Genomic DNA, 21,858 nt, shown 5'->3' with positions numbered 1-21,858 from the left:
TTCTGATAAAAGACTTGGTTTAATCTGAAAAAGACAAACTGTAGGTAAAGTAAATAGCTGAGATTATCTATACCTTCTTCTTGCACCCTGAGCATAATAATGCAAAGGGCGTGAGATACTCTATTGAACAAATAGGAAAAATCATAAAACTTATGATAAGGAAAGGAATCAGCCATAATTAACACCACACAGAATTCACAATCGAGATTGCATTCCTTCTTAAACTTGACGCGCAGGAATCATGCCTTTTCATTCAATAAGATGCGTAAATTGAACAAAATGTTGCGTGGATTGCCAGAATTGATACCATAGCATTTAACAATGGCAAAACCCAGATACAAGTTATGTCTGCATAATACGGCTACATTGGCAAAACAGCAGCTAACCATAGCCTTGGCTCTCCTGATTCACAGAGCTAAAGCCAGAGAAATTCCCCATGTTGAGTTGCTGCGGCATCTGTAAAGGCAGTGGAGGTGGTGGTGGAAGTGGCATTTGCAACGATCCTGGTTGCTGAAGCTGAGCAAAGATACCTTTGCTGCTGTCATTATTGACAGATGAAACACCTTGGAACTTTGAGTCCTGGCCAATATGAGGTTGATTCAGCAGCCATCCTCCAGAGATCTGATTGTTTCCATGTGCATCAGTTACATTCACGAATCCTTGTAGACTCCCTTGAGTTAGCATGAGTGAAGGATCCAGAGGTACAACCATCTGACCAGTAACCCAAGGCCGTTGAGCATTGCCTGCAAAAGTTGCGATCCCTGTTGGACCAGGTGAAAAACCCAGTACTGATCCTTGTGCAGGCCCACCTGCCTGCAATTGTTCTGGGCGAAAAGTTTCATATGGGACGCTGTAATATTGCTGAGAGCCATCTACCGAAACAGGATAACTAAATGCTGTTGGGGGAATCATGGCCTGGTTAAGGTTCACAGGTAATTGATAGTTTGGCGGCATGGGTGGTTGCAAAGGATTCAATGCATGTTTGTCAGCAAGGGATTGATCCGAGACTTGTTGACTCTGAGAACCAGCCTGCGTCATGTAACCTTGAGGTTGATTCATCCACGCATTGGACTTATCAGAGCCTTGAGGAAGGTTATTCTCAAACAGCATGGATGTTGGAGGCGCTGGCATCATTGAGGAAGAATAATCAGCAGACTGGTGGTGTTGAGCAAGTTCATCTCGATCATGTGGCTGCAAATTTGTACTGGATGAGAACCCTGGCTTGGGTGGGGCACGTGCAGTGGATGTCTCTTGCAGCATTGATTGTTTATGAGTGTCTGTGGATGAGGCTCTGGCCTCCTTCTCAGAGCCATCTTCTTTCTTGGTATTGGATTGAATAAGATCAGAATGAATTTCATGGATATGAGTCACAAAATCAGCTTGTTTAATGAAGGATTTGAAACAGTGAGGAGCAGCACATATAAATATACCCTCCATCATTTTTATGGACTGGATCTTCTGAATACGTTCATCACAGCTAAAAAACATAAGATAGCAAGAACATCAAACAAAATCATGGGAAAAATTCAAGGGATACTAAGAACATATTATGCAACCAATGAAGCCAATCAGAGGAATTTTTTTCATTAATATTTTTTACTGTGAGAGATTTCTCTCATCTAGGGCAGAAACCCAACCCTTCCTATTTCCAAGTGAATGTTCAAAATCCAAAAACCAACGAGGATATGCCTGATACTGTATTAAAGATGGAGCAGTTGGATGTTCATATCTATCCAACAAGGGAAGTTCAAAGTGCAGATACAATTTGCTGCAGAGAAACTTCAATACTAAAGCATGCTATAAGAACAGAAAAATCTATCAAGCTGCAAGTTTTGTAGGCCCGCCATTTCAGTATACTTATATAGTTCAGGACTTCAGGATATAACAATGCTAAAAAAACGAGCCATAGTAATATAATATTAGGCAAAACAAATATTTAGAAACAATCATACTAGTAAGCAAAATAATTAAGGGCCAGGATCCAAAAGAACAACGAAAAGCCAGTTAAACTTTATTACCAAGAAACCACAAGAATAAACTGCATCCACCAGTGACAATAAAATTCCAGCAGAAAATACTTCACATCGGAAGCATTTACATAGATTAGGAAACCATTCAGCTTTTCGATGCATGGCCGCCACTGAGTGACTTGTCCAATAAAAAAAGCTAGTTGCAAATTAGGTTTATGGTCCAAAGTTGAGCACTGATGATAGTGAGGGAAAACAATCAAGTAAGTAAAATCAAATCTCTAGTTAGATGCAAGAAAATTTTAATACTGAAAGACATAAACGGCTCCAAGTATAGATGATTGATGAAAAAATGCTGAGCAAAAGCAAGAGTTCTTACAGGTAGCAGCTAGCATCACTTCTTGCACATGTCAAACAAAAAGCATGTTCACATGGTGCCTGCACACATTTTAGAAGAATTACAAATGAAACATATTAAGCCAAAGACAAAATAGATGCACCTCAACAGAAAGTTAATCCATCGGGCACGGGCACAAATGAGAAAAATGAATGCAAGAGATAATGAATGACATCTATAACCATGAAGCCTACATCTAAAATTTGAATGGTCAAATTTCTGCCTGAAAATAGAATAGATTTATGCAGTGAAATGCACAACTCCAGATACTTGTTGGATGACGAGTACCAAAGAAAATATTTGAATGTCAGCAGTGAAAGCAGAAAAATTGACAAAAAAAACCAGCGTGAATTCCAGAATAATGTAAACCATCACACTAATAGATTCTTCACATACAAGATACAATGTTTGAGATTTCTAGAGGTTTCACCATTGAGTAAAATGACAATAAAGGAGCTTTTACAGTCCTAAAATTCATAAAACAATTGTTTATTTGCATATGTACAAGAGATGATAAGTAACTGATATTCATTTATCTGTATCCTTGGATTCACCTTGAGAACACAATACATCAAGTGAATATAGCTGCATGAAGCAAATATGTAGACAGTTTCACAAAATTTCTTGTGATTTGGAATTTGTAGAGAAATGGAAAGACGGATCAGTGATAACCATTTCAAGCTAGTATGTTGGAATTCCAAAACTGCAGATGAAGGCATTGTTCTAAAATGCAGCTTAGGTGGCTGCCTAGGCAATCACCTAGGTAGTTTTGATAAGGAGTCACTTCTATTGGCTAGGCAACCCCTATTTGATGTCCTTTTTAAAAAGCTATATGGGAAGCCTAAGCAGGTCTAGGGAAAAGTTGTTGGTTTATTCAACATTAGTTATTTTATCTATATTTCGATATTGTAGCATGGAACTAATTATGAACTAGATTTGTAGTTTCTTAAAATTTGAATCTATAATATAAATTATTATATTTTATATTTTGTTGGTTGCAATGTGAAATATAAAATGTTTCATTGTTGGGTGTTTAATAATTACTTATAAATTATGACTTATTTATTTGTAATTATAAACTTGTTTTGTTTTGACTGTTATAGTTGTTACATATAATATATAATATTAGTGATTCTTAATTTAATATATTTCTCTTTTTAGTTATAACATTCTAATGTTGACCACCTAAGCGCTAAGCAGTTAACCTACCACCTATCACTTGGAAATGACTTTTAATCCCTTGAATGGAGGCCATGTATATTGAAATTTAATCATAAGAAATGAAAGTACATGGCTAATCATGTCACACATAAAGATCAAGTCTTCCAACTAGCACTGATATGAGGGCCTGATTGCAGAGATGATTATGACCTCACAAAGAACGATAGGCCAGTGTTTACATTTGCTACTCAAATAATCATGGACCGTCTGAGGCATATGAAATGGCCACATAAATGGGTGAACGAAATGGAGTTTAACCAGAAAGCTTAAGTGGGTCACATCTCTTAATTGGAAACTAGCTGTGGCTTGCAAAGGAGAGCATCATCATACAGAAGTAGTCACATTCGCAGAGATATTCAAACAAAAAAGCATTAATTCTGAACTACGACTCAGGAAGTTTTTTTGTGGAAGGACCAAACTATCCTAAAGTTTGTACAGAGCGCCTACCAATTTGCCATCTGAGTTAACACAGTTTGATTGTGCCAATAGCGTGGATTATTTGATTTGATGTAATGTTGTATACTGCAGAGGCATCATCTAGTTACATTAATACATCTTGTTCAAGCTCACTCCAACGAGCTTAATACTTCTCTCTCCATCTTTGATCTTGCTTAGCTCCCACTGTAGGTCTCAACAAGAAAAGAAATAAATCTAAACAGAAGTCCATGTCGTTGAGTCTCGAGTAATTTGATAATAGTAGCCCTTTGCACATGGTCATGATCTTTGTTTCAAAAGCATTAAGTAGATTTAGAGCACTTCAACCTAAGAATCATCTGAACTCAGATTGATGCTTTGGTGTGATAGTAATGGTAATAAATTCACCTTATTGCAACACTACAACCTTGTTGATTGGTTGAATTCTTAGGCACAGGTTGCATGCTATATGTGCGGTTTTGACTACGTTGGACCTGTTTTGACTTACATTGGACTTGTTTTAACCTGCATTCGAATGGTTTTGCATTTGACCTGTTTTGATGGGCATTGAGGCAGTTTTGACCAACATTGAAATAATTTTGACCTGCATTGAAATAAGTTTGACCTACGTTGAAATAATTTGAACTGATGTTGGATCAGTTTTGACTAAAATTCCTCCAACAGCACTGATCAATCTGGTAAGGAAGAGTTTTGTCATTTAGATATTTATTTAACAAGAGATGACCTTTTATGATATTGAAAATTAGAGGTGCCCTTTTGAATTTTGCCCCATATATATACCTCCAAGTTAGGTCAAAGAGGAAACAGAGATGGAAAGGAAGGATTTAGGTCACATAAGACTTCCTACTTCTATATTATGATTCCTTCAACAATCTGATCATCCTTGAAAACCATAGCTGACCTGCCATTAGGACATGCAGATGCGTTCTTCCAGCCTTTTGGTGCAAAGAACATTTTGTCTATGTGATTGCGTCCTCTCATGAATCGAAATAAAAAAGCAACCTAGTTGATACACATGATCTCTCTGCATGACATGAGACACCGTATTCCGCTACTGGTCAAAAATAAATTACGCACAAGTCTGGGATCCACAACATAGTATCCTCTCTTTGTTCCAAAGGGGCAAAATCTTTGCTTCCAATCTCAAATCTTAACTTAATTTCGAGAACATTTCCTCCCACGAGTTATTCAATGCACAGTACAAGTTCCTTCTCAAGAAAATCTAACGTCCGTAAGTAAAAGGAGACCGAAATCAAGGACTTCTTTCGGTCATATTTACGAGGCCGCCAGAAAGAAATAATAGAATAAATAAACCTATCCTATTAGATTGATGCAACATACAAACGAAAAAAAAAAAGTAGAGGAAAGGGGGAAACCTCACCAAGCGGCCGTATATGGCGATGGGAAAATCGCAGCGGACGCAGAAGTGGACCCGATCACCGAGGCTTCTTCGGGAACGACGGCCAACCGTCCGAACGACGGCGGCAGACGAGGTAACGGCGCCGACGCTCTTAGCCACCGGGAGATCAGCGATGACGAGGTGGTCGGGGCACGCAACCGTCACCGTATCGAACGTAGGGAGGGCCTTGGCTGCCGGCCCTCCCCCGCAGTCTGCCGACGGTCCCTTGCTCAGCCGGATCTGAAGCATATCCCCCTCCCCTTTCTCGTTCAGTCTTTTTCGGGTTTAGGTTTTTGATTTGGAGACCGTCTTATGGTATAAATAGGCATGTAAAGGAACGCGTAGCCTACGGAACTGAGCACAAAATTAGAAAATAATAATTAAAAATAATAAAAACATCAGCGCTCAAACCCTTCTCCACGTTCATCAGCATCGGACAGTGGATGCGAGCAATTCCGTTACGGGAGACACGCCGTTACTCCTTTACGCCTCGGCGGGGCGTCGCGATACCACTCACCGACTACTAGTGAGAATATTCCTTTTGGCCCTTTATATTTTTTTACCATATCATTTAAAATTTATCGAAAATCAATCCGAGTCAACTATTATTATTTTAATAATATTATTAATTTATTAAAATTGAGTTGGTGGGCCTGCCCAAATGGCCCATGATTGACCTGTGACTGATTTATTGTCGTGTGACAATTCGACCTCCTCCAGAAAAAGTCAACAATTTAACCTAGCACTAGTTTTGAATTTCCCCCGAAAAATGGAGAAAAAAAAATCTTTTATTAAATAATGATTTTTAAAGTGTCATCACCTAATTCACCTCACCGCTCCCTTCCACTAACTCATATGGAGATTGACGAGTAGTTTCTGAAAAAGCGTCTACTCGCTAAATTACCAGACTCGAAATTGCGCGATCAGTCATCTGACACGCGTCCAATCAGTCCGACTAACCTCTTAAATTACAACGCGTCTTCTTAACAAGCGACGGAAATCTGTTTGATACGCCGCTTGAGACCAGCTGATCGGAGTTTCCTTTCCGTCATCTCTCGCCCTTTCTTCGAGCTGGTTAACTTCGTGGAATATTGTGGGCATTAATGGCGGCGGGGGCGCGGGAAAAGAACGGCGCCAAGGGTTGCCGTTTCGCCTCCCTCCTCGACCTCGAAGTCCTCGCTTCCGTCTTCATTTCCCGACCTCTCTCTCTCTCTTCTCCTAGCTCACCATTTTCGAGTTTAGGTTAAGTGTTCCGGGATCTCCACTTGTTGTGACCCAGGGTCTTCATTTTCTTTAAATTGAAGCATGGTCTTTATTTCCTTGCACATAATTGAGGGTTTAGAGTTGTGCTTGTGATCTTGGAATGGATGGGAGTAGCAGGTATCGTGAATCTGAGGAGTACTGCAATCGTGGTCGGAGCAGTGACAAGGTGGTTGAGTTTGGCGAGTTCTTGTTTCCTGGTACTTATTGTGACAGAGGTTAGTTTTTCTAGGAAAAAAAATTCTAATGCTGCCAATTCTTTTTATGCTTGTTCCTGGAAATAATATATATCTCTGTTCATTTTAAGTATTTTTTGCTATGGACCTGCAGTAGAGCACTGTTTCTGACTCGTAGATTGTTTTAATGGTAGATGGGTTGAGGGGCGGTGGGGAGTTGAAAAATTGACCAATAAATTGTTGAATTATTAATGTATGAATTGAATTTCGAGTTGTCCCGATCTTTTTATCACTTCGCCTTTTGGATTTCAGCAAACCTTATATTAGCCTCTAAATAATGTATGTTAATCCTTACTCTATTCTCACGCGGAAAGTTATGCCTATTTTCACATCTAGGATTTACATTTGTGAGCTAATAAAAGTAATTAATGGCTTACATGAGGAAGTTATTTTTAGTTTTGGTTTAGTTGTTCAAAACCATTAGTTGGGTTTTAACAATTAATAGATTGATTCTTATTTGGATGATACGTGACATTGGTATCAAAGTGGACATAAGGTATTTGGTGCTGCCATTGGCCTTTCTACAGTATCAATTAGCAGTAATTCTACACTAAGGAATTGAACTTTGGATCTTGCCAAGATGTCTTAGCCTTAAGTATGTTATACATCCAAATTTAGTCTCACATCGATAGTTGTGAGCTAGTGAAGGGAGTTTTTAGATTTTGATGAATTAACTAATAGTAACTTGACCTTAATGTTGGAGCTAGTGGATACAAAAAGTTAATGATATTATACTTGCATTCGGGCAGGTTGTAAAATTGCATTTTGGTTTCAAGTTTGATCCTGTTACCTTTTATCCCTTGAATTTCAAAAGGCTTAATAGCCTAAATTTTTTAAATTGATTTCAAGTAATTCAAAGGATATATGATTGCAGAAAGTTTTCAATCATAATGTTGTATCTCGCAACTCATGTTTGATTAGGTTAACACTTCCTCTCTTGAATTTTAGAAAACTTCATGCTAGCCCCTATATTGTTGTATTTTGGTTTAATCCTTATTGTGCCAATTGATTATTATACTTTTGTGACACTGAGTTTAAGGTTGGTGGCTTAAGTTTGATTGTTTGATCGCTCATCTTGAATTCGGTAATCTTCACATGAACCCCTAAATTTTATGATATAGTTTTAGCTTATTCTAGATGGCTCTAGCTGTATAGTGTTTTATTATAATTTTTTCAGCAATTTGGCTAGTAGAAAACAATGCTGAAAGCTTATAGGTCAGGGAATAACTTTCATAAGGACTAATCCTCCAAGTATTTTTTTTTGTTGCAACTAGGTTTCCACCAACTGAAATGCCCTATAATATTCGTGAAGGATCTGTGAAGTAGCCAACACTACTGTTTTTTAGGGGTGATGGAAACCATTGAGAAACAGCAAGTAATTCCTGAAAGTTTGCTCCATAGTAATATCACCATGCTATATTTTTCATCACTTGGATGCAAGGGCAAGGTTGTGGTTCTTGTTGTCAATTACCTTCCAAGAATCCAATTAAGAACATGTGACAAGTGACCAGCTGATCTTTAAGTTCAATAGTATGTTCAAATTGAAGGATGATTGACCCGAGGTTTTGAATTCAACTTGGATCATCTTGGAAAAGATTAACATGCCATCCCCTTAACGGCTGACTTGATTGTCACTCAGTCAAATTTGCCTCACCCCTAAGACGAGAATTCTTGGTGGCATTGACTGAGTATCTGTTGTAGGAATAGGATGTCACTGCTTATTAGGTTTGGATCATAAGAACAAGTATATGTGATTACTTGGATCAAATGAAAAATTAAATGTACACTTCAAGTCTTAATTGATATTTCAATTCGTGTTCAATGGCCAAGTGACAATATGGGATCAAAGATGCATCTTAATTTCTTTCCCTAATTTTTTCTTATGACATTGTTCATGTGAGATTTCGTTTCCTGTATATCAGTTTCTAGCTTTTGTGCTGGCAGTATCTTTGCTTCACAATCATGTCCAGTCTTTGTCTGGCTTTCATGTGAAGAATAAGGGGATATCAATTTGACTCTTTTCTAAACATAGAGCTTTTTTCAATTACTAACAAGAACTTGTTTTATACCATTTCTTCTTTTCTTAATAATAAAATGTTGATAATTATGATCTTTAATCTTATGTGATTTTTTCCCCTTTTTTGCATTTGTTTATCTTAACTCTATTACCTATTCTGCCTCTGAAAAAGGTAATTCAGGACAAACAAAAACAATAAATGAACAGATCAAATGTCACTCTACTCCACGTAATGAGATTGGTTCATGTAAACAATTCACTAGTGCCGCTATGGAAAATCCTTCTATTGCTGATTTGGAAATGTTGCAGTCTGGGAATTCCTTCTCTGAACTTCTGAGTGGCAATGCTTATCTTGGATCAGGTTTGAATTTTATATTAAAGTTATTTTCCATTTTAGTTGTTCATAAGAAATGAGACATTTCAGCTCAATATTGCTGTTGGTCTTCTATGCTCCAAAGACAAAGATATCATTACTTCTCAAGCATAACAGAAGTATTTGTTCTTTTCTTCACCCTTAGGACTCATGTTCACATGCTAAGCAAAATCAGGTTGCTTAGACCTCTATGTTGATGCATTAGCTTAATAATATTCATAGCTTAATAATAGGAAAGATATATTTAGTTGGTACATTGATGCATTAGCTTTAGTCTGGTATGCCACATATTTGACTATATTTTCCAAACTTTGCTAAGCTTTCACTACTCTAAATTATCAACTGCTTGAAGCACTGATGTAAGGCAGTCATAGCAGCAATTCTACTGGAGTACAAAACTGTCAAGAACTTGTTAGATGAGACACCTGAAATGAGATGTCATTACTGCTGATGGAAACACATATTAACTTGAACTACTATTTCTTACAGTCTTACAGCCAAATACTAGGTATTTGCCACAAATGATCACAAACTATGCCTTCCCGGTGCCATGCATGAGTTTTGCTAGAAGCAGTGATTTGAGTGTGGTGGATGGGAAGAATGAAGTAAGTATATGACTATGTTGTTGACTAAATAAAATTATTATGAATTGTTGATTCTATTGTAAATTTTTAAAAGTGACTATTGTGCCAGGAGTTGATGAGCAACAGAGAATGTGGTGCACTTCGAGCATGGAAAAACAATGAACAAGCAACACTGCAAATAGGGAATCGATCAACATTTCCTACTGACTCAGAAGTAACTGACGATGTATACTTCCATTTATAATGCTCTTTTTCTAATGTTATTTTTTTTTATTATCTGTTTGTCAACTTTTAGTGCATAGTTTCTAACTTTCTATTATTCGATGTTTTATTTTCTATTTGATGGAGGTTTACTCCATTCACCATCATTTAAGTAACATTGTTTATTTCATAAATTTTGATGGCACTTCAAGTTTTTCAAATTCGCTATGAGCCATCTGAAATGTAAACCGATGGCAAATGGTAATTACCTAAATAAAAGATTTTTTTTTAAAAATTATACTGCCACTGAAAAACTCTTAGTTTTGGTGACCATGCATCCACATGTCCATTTTTGAGATTTACAATTTATTGATTATGTGGAGTTATGGAGCATGAATCTTCTAATTGTTCAACAAAAGGCAGTTCATATAATGCAAAAATGACTTCAAATTTCTTTAAATAGAAGGAACTTGGATGTAAAGACTTGCAAGTTGCTCTGTGCAAAGAATTGACAAAAAGTGACGTTGGAAACACCGGGAGAATAGTACTGCCAAAGGTGTGAACCATTTTCCCTCCTTTTTTTCCATTCTTGCTTAGTGTTTATTTAAATAATAATCTTAAAAAGTGCTTGAGGTGCATTAAGCAATTATGATGTGTAACACACATGATTGAATCCTGGCATTCCTTCCCAAAGAATTGTCAGTTTGATATATCTTTTACTTGTAGAGGGAGGCTGAGGCTTGTCTTCCTCCTCTATCTGAAAGAGATGGCATAGTTTTGCACATGGAAGATATGACACTTCAATGCTCATGGAAATTTAAGTACAGGTATATCTTTAGTTCATTTACAGAAAAATGTATTCTTCATTTCAAAATAACATTTCATTGAGCAAAGTTAAACTTCATTTCTCAAAGCAAATTGTTCTCTTGAGCTTTTTAGTTAAGGCTGCCTTGTACTAAAACATCCACCAAAAACTCACACAATTTTAGTTTTGGTTTGCTCATTTATAACACTTATACTACCATAGTTTGACTTCAAAATTACACTCTTACTATCTATTATTATCTGTCATAAATAATCACTTTTAGTTTCATTAGTTATAGCCCTATCATAAGTTTGAACTCTTAATGATTCCATTTGTGAACTATAAAATATGTTGGTCATCTTTAAAATGTCCATACCATCCTAACTTTTTTTTTTAATCATCTATAGAGCTATAATTATGCTTGAATGAACTTTTTGTTTAGATTTTTTCTTTTCTAGTTCACATATCCATCTTAGCATTCTCATGTATGTTTTATTAATTTTTAGTATGTTGTCTTTCTTAATTACTCGAAGGGGAGTCTTGGTGCAATAGTAAAGTTGCTGCCATGTGATTTTGAAATCACGGGTTCGAGTTGCAAAAATAACTTCTTGCTAAAATGCAAAGTAAGACTACATACAATTGATCCAATGATTTGATCCTTCTCCGAGACCTTGCATAAGCGGGAGTTTTGTGCACCGGACTGCCCTTATCTCTTTCTTAATTACTCGATAATTTGATTCATAAAATATTGACAGGACACATTATAGTCTTTTATAATATTGATAGTTTAAAGGGCACATGACAATCACAGAAGACTTTATATGCCCCTCTATTTCAATCAGTCATTTTATTATATTTTGTTAATATCTTCTTCTTTCTGAATAATGACTTCAAATATCTTAAACTACTTTCTGAATTATTTCCTGAAAAGAAAACAAATCTTGTACAACTATTTTCAATGCAATAAAGGCAATGCTTCATATAATCTGACCTTCTGTGCATCAGCTTGCCTTCCTGAAGTACAAATATTGCACAACTATTTTTAATGCAATAAACGGAATGCCTCATGTAATATGACCTCCTATGTATCCACTTGCTTGTTGCTGAAGTGCAAATATTGTACAACTATATTTTCAGTGCGCTAAATGCAATATTTCTCTCTATTATTACTTATGTTTCAACTTGCTCTAGTTAAACTGTTCTACATCATTCTTTTTAATATCTACTTGGATAAATCTGAGGCTTGGATGTTCTGAACTAAACCTTTTCAGCAATAAACTGTGTGAAGTTAGCTATAAATCAGAATAACACTTGATATTGTTAGTGAATCATTATTGTTGGTGAAATTAGATATTCACGATTCTACTTTCTTTAGCTGTTGATATGAGTTCTTTTTTTTCATTGTTTTTTAGGTTTTGGCCAAATAACAGAAGTAGGATGTATATTTTGGAAAATACAGGTACGGGCAGTAGATGCTGCATCCCATGTCGTTTTTTAAAATCTTTTTTAATTTTTCATTTCACATAATGGCTTCTCCACATTCAGGTGATTTTGTAAGGGCGCATTGTCTTCAAACAGGAGATTCTTTAATTATTTACCGAAATTCAACTTCTGGAAATTTTGTAAGTTGAAACTCTCCTTTTGTCCATTTTAGGCGTTGTAAATTACTAAATTTTTACTGTATTTGGTGAATCATAAATATGAAACGTGAATAATTTTCCTAATTTTTGAAGCTGGCGGCCACATAAGTTGAGTTCTTTCCTCAAGTTTTGGGGATTAGTCAGATCTTAACTATAACGACCACGCTAACTACATAAACTGCTGACTTTCCTCATTGCTTAAGTTTTAGGAACAAGCAGTCAGTCACCTGATCAAATCTTAACAAAAGAAAATAAAAATCCCATCCATGTGTTTCTTCCACTGTGTGTGCATGACCGACCCTAACTTTCTAATGAAGAAAACTTCATTAGAAATTTAGACCTACTTCAAGATTTTTAAGTTTTTTTTTAATAATTTCTCATTTCAGTTTTCCTTTTATTCTCAAGTTTGTTAGGGGAAAGAAGGCAAATCCAGAGCAGTCTCCTATGGATTTAGCGAAGTGGAACTGGAAAAATCAATTCAGTACCGATGAAGAACACTGCAGCAGTTCCATGTACAATAAATGAAGCTAGAAAAGGGATTTCATTGCAGATCGAAGAAGCGGTTCTCTCGACTGATCGTTTATGGCTTGGAATGGCGGTTATTTTGCTAACTATTTTGTTCAACTTTGTTTATTCCTTAGCTTGAAGAGATTTTAAAATCTGGTGTCCATAAACCTTCATATATATATATATATATATAAGTCGGATTTCGGTCGATGTTTGTAAAATTAGTATGTGATCATTTAAAACAGATGCCAAATCCAACTCAAAATTGTCTTCTAGGATCCGAGATGTTAAATCGACCACCTCCTTTGAACTTTTTTGCTTGGTTGAAATAATTGGATATGTTATTTGTAGATATAATAAATAATTGGAATAGAATAAATGAAGAATAATTATTTAAAACAGAGTAAAGTAGTTTATAATTTTAGAAGAAGAAAAAACTAATCTAGGAGAATAGGAATGACTAGACTTTGCCATCAAATAATTATTTATAGAATTTATTAAAAAATAGAATAATTATTCTCACCAACTAAACACTTAATTAATCTTAATATTTAATAAATCGATTTAACACAGAAAACTTTAAATCAAAACAAATAGCGGTCATCTTTTAAAGTACTTTTCATTTTTTAGCCTTTTTTTTTTAATTTCCCATATTTTAAAGGGCCAAAAAAGGGGCAAAACATTTTCTCTAAATAAAAATAGTCCGGCTCTCCTTTGCCCACCAGTGACCGCCACAGCCACAATCTCCTCCAGTTCCGCCGCGATGGCGGCCATCGCCGCCGTCGCCGTCGCCTCTCCTTCTCCCTTCTCAAACTTTCCCTCAACCTCCTCAGTCTCTCCTTCGCTCGAGCTCAGTAAGAAGAGGAATCCGTGGAAGAGTGTCCCTGTGGCCGTTACGGCGGCTCAATCGCAACCCTACAGGCGCAGCGCAAGCAGAGGCGAAAACGAGAAGGAGAAAGAGAGGGAATTAATGGATAGAGAGAAGAGGGAGGAGGTGAATCGTAAGATTGCTTCCAAGAAAGCTTTATCCGTCATATTGAGGAGGGAGGCCACCAAGGCTGTCATCGAGAAGAAGCGAGGGAAGACCAATTCCAGGAAGTTGCTCCCCCGTACCATCCTCGAAGCCCTCCACGAGAGAATCACTGCCCTCCGATGGGAGTCTGCTCTCAAGGTCCATGTCTCCCTTTATTCTCTTGATTTTGATCGGTCTTTCCTGTGTAAAATATTACAATCGCAATTTTGTTCGTGTCTCAAGGGAAAACATTTCTCCTTCCGTTGCATTTATCATTAATTAATGGTTGTTTATAGTGCTTTTGTCGGCGATGAATTTTGATTACTAATTTATGGATTGCCTTGTATGGCGTATTAGGCACACAAAGATGAATAAATAAAGCATGACTATTACTGTTTGAACACGATTTAGCCTTGAAGCCATCACCTATCATTGCTCTCAGATTTGCATATTCCCAACTCAAGTACCAACGATACAGACTTAAGAACTAAGAGCAGGAAGATACAAGAAAATCTGAACAATTTCCGGTTCTTATTATATAGTCATCTGCCAAGGAGTTCACGATATTGATGATTTTGCTATGTATTAGTTTTCTGCCAAGATCACACTGAGTTCATGGATGTTTCATGATTTTGCTGAGATATTAGTGAACCTCCACTTTTTGTTCATCATTTCTCAGGTGAAATCTAATATAGCTGTTTGTGCTTATTAGGATTGTCCCTATTAACTATGTTTTAAAACTATAAGTTCTAAGACCCCTTTGTAGCCACCTGTAGTGAGTGCTCTCCCAATCTTCTGCATTAAAAAATGCTGGATCTACAGTTCTATAGTTGATCATTTAATAGTCTAAAGTTTCAGCTCAGAACTTTTAGAGAATCTTGTGTTCCCATGACTTTGTTGTAGGTTATGTGACTGAGCACAAGGCCTCTGGTTGTAACAACAAATGCTTTTATGGATTGTCTAGTAGATTCATACTTGTATCAAGTATTATACTTTTCTCCGTGTATCACCATAAATGAGCTGTATGGAAAGAAATAGAAGTCTTTTGTATTTTGCCAATCATGCTAATTTTGTTCAGTTAGTGAAATATGTAACAAAACCATTAGCTATTTCCTTTTGAGACCATGTCATTTCGCCATCCAGTTTCTTGGACTTAGTTATTGATGCATGAAAGAGTTGTAGTTGATGCCTTTTCCCATTTCCACTCTAAAAAAATTATTGGGTTCCAACCAGGCTTCAACTATGGTTTTGTGAGGACTGCTATGTACATTGAAGTTTGATTGTGAATCTTCTAAGTGTAAGATGTAGCTTTCCATGTATGCTTATAGTTCAATTGATTTCATTATCTTTTCTCATTATCCATCTAATGCTTCATGATGACTACAAGACAAACTACAAGCTAAATAGCCTAGGTCTTGTCTTCCAAATCTGAAACTCATAGAATCACGATAGTTTCTACTTCATCTACTTCCTCGTCTCTTAATACAATAGTTTTTAGTGTACTACTAATTTTCACTTGCTATAGGTGTTTGAACTTCTTCGCGAGCAATTATGGTATAGGCCTAATTCCAGCATATACATAAAACTCATTGTCATGTTAGGGAAATGCAAACAGCCTGAAAGAGCCCAGGCACTTTTCCAAGATATGGTTGATGAAGGTTGCATCATAAACCATGAGACATATACTGCTCTCGTATCTGCATACAGTAGAAGTGGCCTGCTTGACCAAGCATTTGCCCTGCTTAACAAGATGAAGGTTACTGATGGCTGCCAACCTGATGTTTATACGTATTCCATTCTTATAAAATCCTGTCTTCAAGTCTTTGCATTTGACAAAGTTCAGCTTCTTCTATCTGATATGGAGAGCCAGGGTATAAAGCCAAACATCATAACATACAACACTCTGATTGATGCTTATGGAAAAGCGGGAAGGTAAATAGTTAGGGCCTATTTGGTAATCTAGAATGGAATGGAATTAAAAGTGGAGGGAATGTGAAATGACTCATCAAATTCTTTTGTTTTGTTAGGAAGTCACTTATCTTCTTTAGAAATTCTATACTTGAATGTTTGCTTTCTCTTTTTTCATCACCCTAATTAACCTGAAGCTGTTGGCTCTTGACTGTCTGGGCGAACTGTTTCTCTTTGCCAAAGACTATCTATCGCTGAACTTTGGTTTGTTTTAATCAGAAAACACGTCAGAGCTTGTAAGCATTGTAGTGTAGAAACAATATGGTAAATAAAACTACAACAACTTCAGACCACATTTAGCTGACTGCAGTTTTTCTTTATAGTTTTGTTTGGTCTTTGAGAAGACAAACACTCATATCTCTGGTTCTTTCCCCTTGCTTGATAGGTTTGTGGAGATGGAATCTACACTTATGGAAATGCTCTCCCACAAAGAATGCAAACCTGATGTTTGGACAATGAATGCAACACTTCGAGCATTCGGAGGCAGTGGGCAGCTTGAGATGATGGAGAAGTGCTATGACAAGTTTCAAAGTTCTGGCATATCACCTGATATCAAGACCTTCAACATACTTCTCGATTCCTATGGCAAATCCAAAAGGTATGAGAAGATGGGCGCGGTCATGGAGTACATGCAGAAGTACTACTTTTCCTGGACACTGGTGACCTACAATGTTGTCATTGATGCATTCGGGAGGGCAGGAGATCTAAAACAAATGGAATACATCTTTCGATTAATGAAGTCGGAAGGGATCAAGCCAAATTGTGTCACGCTTTGTTCGCTTATCAGAGCATATGGAAGGGTAGGTGCTGGGAGTAAAATAAAGGCTGTATTGAGATTCATTGAGAACTCTGATGTGATGCTAGACGTGGTTTTCTTCAACTGCTTGGTGGATGCATATGGCAGAGCAGGGCTTTTGGCTGAGATGAAGGGAGTGCTGGAGATGATGAAGGGCCAAGGTTGTACGCCTGACAAGATCACCTACAGCACCATGATCAAGGCGTATCTCAGTCGAGGAATCAATGGCCGTCATGTTCAAGACATTCGGGATCTAAGTAAAAGCTACATCGCTTGAACTGATGGGGGCATCCAGTATTTTTGGTGCTGAAGTTATGGTAGTTTCATCTCGAGCTATTAAAGTTTTTCTATTGATTATGTTTTGAACAAATAAGAATGAGAGGAAATAGAGAGTTTTCTAATGATCTTCCCAGCTTAGTTCAACTAAAATTTGGATGCAGCGATATTTGGATCCTTTTCATGAAAAATATACTTTATATTTTAAAATAAATTTTCATAAAAAAATGTATGAATCTGAATGTTGTACCTTTTGTAAAACAAGATTAAATCTTTAGTAAAATCAAAATCGGACTTTATGAATCTGAACTTTCATTATATACTAAGATTTTTCAAATAGTTTATTAATTCCAAAAAAATGTTGAGCAAAGTATACGTATCAAATTCCATCTCCCTATTTAAATTTACCTAATCCAAGTTTCTTCCCACTTGTTATACTAAAACACTGTTTTTTAGCTACTCAAATTGCTTTGTCAAATAATTTAGAACAATGTTGACGCAAAATGTTGTTTATCAAATTATTTCGTGAAATATTTTGACAAATTAAATATTCATTATTTTTTTATAGTTTGACCTAATGCATGTATTGGATATCATCTAACAAAGTATTATGGTAAGATCACCGTATTGTAAATAACAATTCTCAAACCTCTAATACTAGGACACTCATACTTCGAGTCAACATTCAACATCCCTATTCACTCATATTTAGCTCAATACACACATACATGTTGGATGTTCATAATCTAGTCAAGTAACGGAGACCAGAATGATGCAATCAGTACGTTTGTTTACAAAGACCTCAAATTCTAAGGAACTTTTTACTTCATTGTTATTTTGTTAACAGCCGCAAAGCTAGCAAACTATCTTACTGTACTTCATATGAGCAATCAAAACTATCAGTTCTTAGTAGGACAAGAACAACAATTGTTGAACTGGACAAGGGCACACCAAGCAGGTTGTCAAATTTAGAGAACATTGCTTTTAACATGAGGTCAAGAGAACGATAGTGGGTTTCTCACTTCTTACGCATTCTAGACTCGGGAGAGTTCTGCTGGATTGGTGACAAAGGCGGTCTTGACGAATCTGCAGATTCAAAATCAATCCTTCGTCCGAAAGGACTTCCATCATTCGCGCTTGACTTGCGTTTACCCTGAACAAATGAAAAAAGATGCATTAGCATTCTTGATATATTTTTGTTTGTATCCTCAGAATTATCTAGGACAATAAACAAGTCATTCTGATCATGTTAAAACAGGTTGATACTTGAGATAACAACTGAAAATTCTGATTTATGTTATTCTCACTTTAGCAGAAGCACTAGCGGAACGCTTGTGGCTGTTGGATCCTTGTTGCTGCCTCTCTCTTTTCAGTAATTCCAGCAGCCTCTTGTTCTCTTCATCCAGCATTTTGTTCTCTTGGAAAAGAACCTTGACCTTGAATGATATGTAAAATACTAGATTACTTATCATATGGATTGTGAATAGGCAGAATAAGGATGAAATGGATTTAAAACCTCTTCTTCAGCTCTGTGAAGATTTATCCTTAAATGTTCCTTGTCCTTGTTCAGGGACTCAATTTCAGTAGCCAATGACTCCAGCTGTTAAAAAGGATTACATAGATTATCAAAAGAAACAAACGTATATGTAGTAACTGAGTGAATATATCTCTAAATGGTTCAAGACACCACCAGTTATGTTAGGCATACAAACATTAATTTCCTAAATAACAAATCATTGATTTCAAGGGCAGAGAACCCAGAAATATTAAGCATTAGGTCAATGATAAGAATAGTGACTGATGAGTAAAATTTCAATATGATTGTATTTAAGGAATTCAGATGGTATCTAGTGAATTGATAGGCAGCTACTACTGGCCGCAAAGAACTAGTGAACGAAATTACATTCTATTTTTCTTTATTTAACTTTAAGGAGGGGGGGTCCCCATAAAACAAAAGCAGTCATCAAAATAGACAACATGGCATTTCAAATCAAAGTATTGAAATTGTTAATTATGAATAAAGTCCCTTTCTAAGGCTGCCAAGAGAGCCAGGAAGTGTCCACTAGCATAACAATCAGAAACATGAACAGAACAAAATCTTCAGATGAATGTAACATAAGAAGCAACATCAAGCATGCTGTGAAATTTTACAAGCAAAACTGAAGATAATAATACAAGAACATCAGTTTCTGTAAAGCAGCCAAGCAATGGAGGTCTTTTCTTGCATAGAAATGAAACAAATGACAACGGATCAGATGAAACAATAGACTAGTTGGTCTCTCAAGCAGAATTGCATAAATACATACTATAACCAGCTAACTTTCTGTATGTCGGCAAGGCTACGGACAGTTAAATCTTACACAGAAATGAAGTTAATGTTACATGATTCAGAGAAAGGCTTGGACAATTGGGCCCTTAAGGAGAACAATATAAATACATACTATTTCTACCAGATGATTTTGTTGTGCCCAACCAAGCATGATCAAGGTTTCACAATGAAACTGCAGTTTTAACTTGAACGGCATGCAAGCTCCAGTCAATATAGTTTGCAGATATGAACCAGTGACAGTCTTATACTAAGTAGCATTACATATCCATGCTTGTTAATTTTATGAGATTAGAATTAGCAATTCAAAGAGAATTCCCTAAATATCACAACCTATAAACATTAAAACCCCTATTATGAAAAAGACACTTTTTCATAGCCTTTTTGATGTTTTCTTATGCCTAGCATATGAAGAAGGCAACACGGAGTAGGTTCAAACTCAACAGATTGAACATGCCCTTCCAAGGAATTGAATGCTTGAATGAAGTCAAACAAAAGAACTTCATTCTTGCCTCCTTATTCAATGGGTGTTGAAGCTAATCATAGATATTTTTGGACAGTTCATTGAATGACGCACCCATTACCTGTCCACATCCGGCAATACTAGTATTGTTTTTCCATATATAGATATATATCGAGGATGAATCTGCTTCCTCTGTGACATGTCATCCTCATCATTTGGAGTAGTAACGCAATCCCAACAGTCTATGATACAAGGTACTGTGTGAAGTTCGTTCATCAAAAATGTTTGATACATTAGCTTCAGCGAGCAAACCATAGGTTGAATACACTGAGAATATACTCAACGATATGACCAAACCAAAATTTACTCCATCCAAAAATTGCACTTGGGAGTTCTCAAATAAACCATAGTACAAGACTGTGTAAAGAGAATGCCTATCTGAAACCCTAGTCCTTTGTCTGATAATACTATGTTACTCGAAATAGGAACAACATATATGTAACTGGATAAAGAAGATAGAATTGTAATTTTGTGCATATTTGGGGGGTTTTTTTCCTCTAGTTCTCATAACCTGGAAAAGAATCCGAAAACGTCTGCAAAAACATTTCCCCAGAAAATTTATGTATTTGAATGAAATAAAACATTATATTTGATTACGTTCGTGTTTAGATTTTGTTTTCTACTTCACATCCATAAAAACAAATCTTTATTTTCCTAGTACATAATACCACAGTGAAAATTCCTCTCTTTTTTCCTTTTTTTCTTTGGGAAACTTTCTTGAATGGCTGTGCATATGAATATGATGCAACGTGTAATCTGAGGAATTTTTCCCTGAAGAAGATAAATAACGCGTAAGAGTTCAACACTTACGTTAGAAGCACCCTGCAGTCTCAATCGTAGCTCCTCATTCTCCTTCCCAAACTCGTCGCACGACTCCATGATTCTCTCCAAGTCACGCTCATATAAAGAGCATTCCTCCTCCAACTTGCGGCAGTGATTCAACACATCACCGTACTTTGTCGCATACATCTCCTTCTCCTCCACGCATCTCCTCACTCCCTGGGCATTCATGCTCGCCTCCGCCTAACAATCAAAATAGAAACCGTAAACAAAGGGAAACAACTTTCCAATCAAGAAGCGAACCCTCTCGCATAAGACCAAGAAATATGAGAGAGCAGGAAACAAAGAATACAAACCCTGTACTGCTCCATTCTCTTGTCCGACTCCTTGAGCCGCTCCTCCAAGACAAATACTTGATCTTGGAGGCGGTGCCGGGCGTCCTCCGAGGCGATCAGTTTCAGGCTGAGACTCTTGACGGAGACCGGGAGGCCAAGCGAGCTCTCGATGGATTCTTTGATGTAATTCTCAGTGCCCGGGGACAGATCCATCGTCTTCGGCGAGAGCGACCCCACCAACGACGAAGGTATCGCAGCTACCGGCGGCTTTCGGGCAGACGGAGCGGCGGAGAAGAGAAACCCTAGGAAGGCGATCGAGCGGCGACGAAGGAAAATTGTTTTAGAAAGGAAACGGAAACCCACCCTTTTGATTTCAAATCAAGGCACCAAATATAGCCGTTGAGCAAATAGAGGAACCGTCGGGCAGAATTTTAATTTCCACGTGGGGTTTTCTCTAATGGCTTTTTAAATTAAATAAATCTTAATGGATAATTGGTAAATTCAGCAGCTAGCAGATCTTTATAGAAAAATTATTTGTAATAAATCTATGCAAATATTTTAAAATTTGTAACTAAATCTAGATTTTATTAATCTATTCACATAGATATACAAATATTGGACTATTATCATACAATATATCAAGGGGTAACTAAATTTACAGTGAAAAAGCTATAATATAGCAATTAACTGAAAATCTGACCTGAACTTGCAAGAAACCCAATTCATACTGCTCAGATAATTTATCCTCCAAATGATGCAGATGTAAGAAAGTTAGAATGATTACAGACAAATTCAATCAT

At 36.7% G+C, this 21,858-nt stretch overlaps 4 protein-coding genes across 5 annotated transcripts; 2 read left to right on the top strand and 2 right to left on the bottom strand.

The window, feature by feature from the left end:
* Positions 1–191: 191 nt before the first annotated feature.
* On the bottom strand, positions 192–5,741 carry LOC141842672 (E3 ubiquitin-protein ligase HAKAI homolog). Its single transcript, XM_074730708.1, has 3 exons — positions 5,402–5,741; positions 2,347–2,405; positions 192–1,477 (listed from the first exon to the last, which is right to left on the bottom strand). Exons 1-3 carry the CDS (start codon positions 5,666–5,668, stop codon positions 382–384), a joined length of 1,422 nt encoding a protein of 473 aa, XP_074586809.1. The 5' UTR covers positions 5,669–5,741; the 3' UTR covers positions 192–381.
* A 763-nt stretch (positions 5,742–6,504) lies between these two features.
* Positions 6,505–13,263, top strand: LOC141842702 (B3 domain-containing transcription factor LEC2-like). The gene is made up of 9 exons (XM_074730731.1): positions 6,505–6,897; positions 9,105–9,293; positions 9,795–9,910; positions 9,999–10,115; positions 10,554–10,646; positions 10,817–10,917; positions 12,308–12,354; positions 12,441–12,517; positions 12,941–13,263. Exons 1-9 carry the CDS (start codon positions 6,783–6,785, stop codon positions 13,058–13,060), a joined length of 975 nt encoding a protein of 324 aa, XP_074586832.1. The 5' UTR covers positions 6,505–6,782; the 3' UTR covers positions 13,061–13,263.
* A 491-nt stretch (positions 13,264–13,754) lies between these two features.
* LOC141843168 (pentatricopeptide repeat-containing protein At5g48730, chloroplastic) lies at positions 13,755–17,283 on the top strand. Of its 2 annotated transcripts, XM_074731207.1 has the most exons (4): positions 13,755–14,213; positions 15,580–15,810; positions 15,898–15,986; positions 16,408–17,283. In XM_074731207.1, the coding sequence occupies exons 1-4, from the start codon at positions 13,806–13,808 to the stop codon at positions 17,093–17,095; spliced, it is 1,416 nt and encodes a 471-aa protein (XP_074587308.1). In that variant the 5' UTR covers positions 13,755–13,805; the 3' UTR covers positions 17,096–17,283. The 2 variants fall into 2 exon arrangements, with proteins under 2 accessions (XP_074587308.1, XP_074587307.1); XM_074731206.1 differs by having other exon boundaries at positions 15,580–15,986.
* Positions 17,284–18,056: 773 nt separating this feature from the next.
* Positions 18,057–21,308, bottom strand: LOC141842638 (uncharacterized). Its single transcript, XM_074730685.1, has 5 exons — positions 21,080–21,308; positions 20,754–20,966; positions 18,611–18,694; positions 18,402–18,530; positions 18,057–18,247 (listed from the first exon to the last, which is right to left on the bottom strand). The coding sequence occupies exons 1-5, from the start codon at positions 21,269–21,271 to the stop codon at positions 18,113–18,115; spliced, it is 753 nt and encodes a 250-aa protein (XP_074586786.1). The 5' UTR covers positions 21,272–21,308; the 3' UTR covers positions 18,057–18,112.
* Positions 21,309–21,858: the final 550 nt, after the last annotated feature.

The sequence above is a fragment of the Curcuma longa genome, chromosome 12 (assembly GCF_044706935.1).
Source record: "Curcuma longa cultivar G26 ecotype Majalengka, Jawa Barat chromosome 12, ITB_CL_G26_1.1, whole genome shotgun sequence".
NCBI lineage: Eukaryota > Viridiplantae > Streptophyta > Magnoliopsida > Zingiberales > Zingiberaceae > Curcuma > Curcuma longa.
This window is presented reverse-complemented; position numbering and strand designations above follow the sequence as displayed.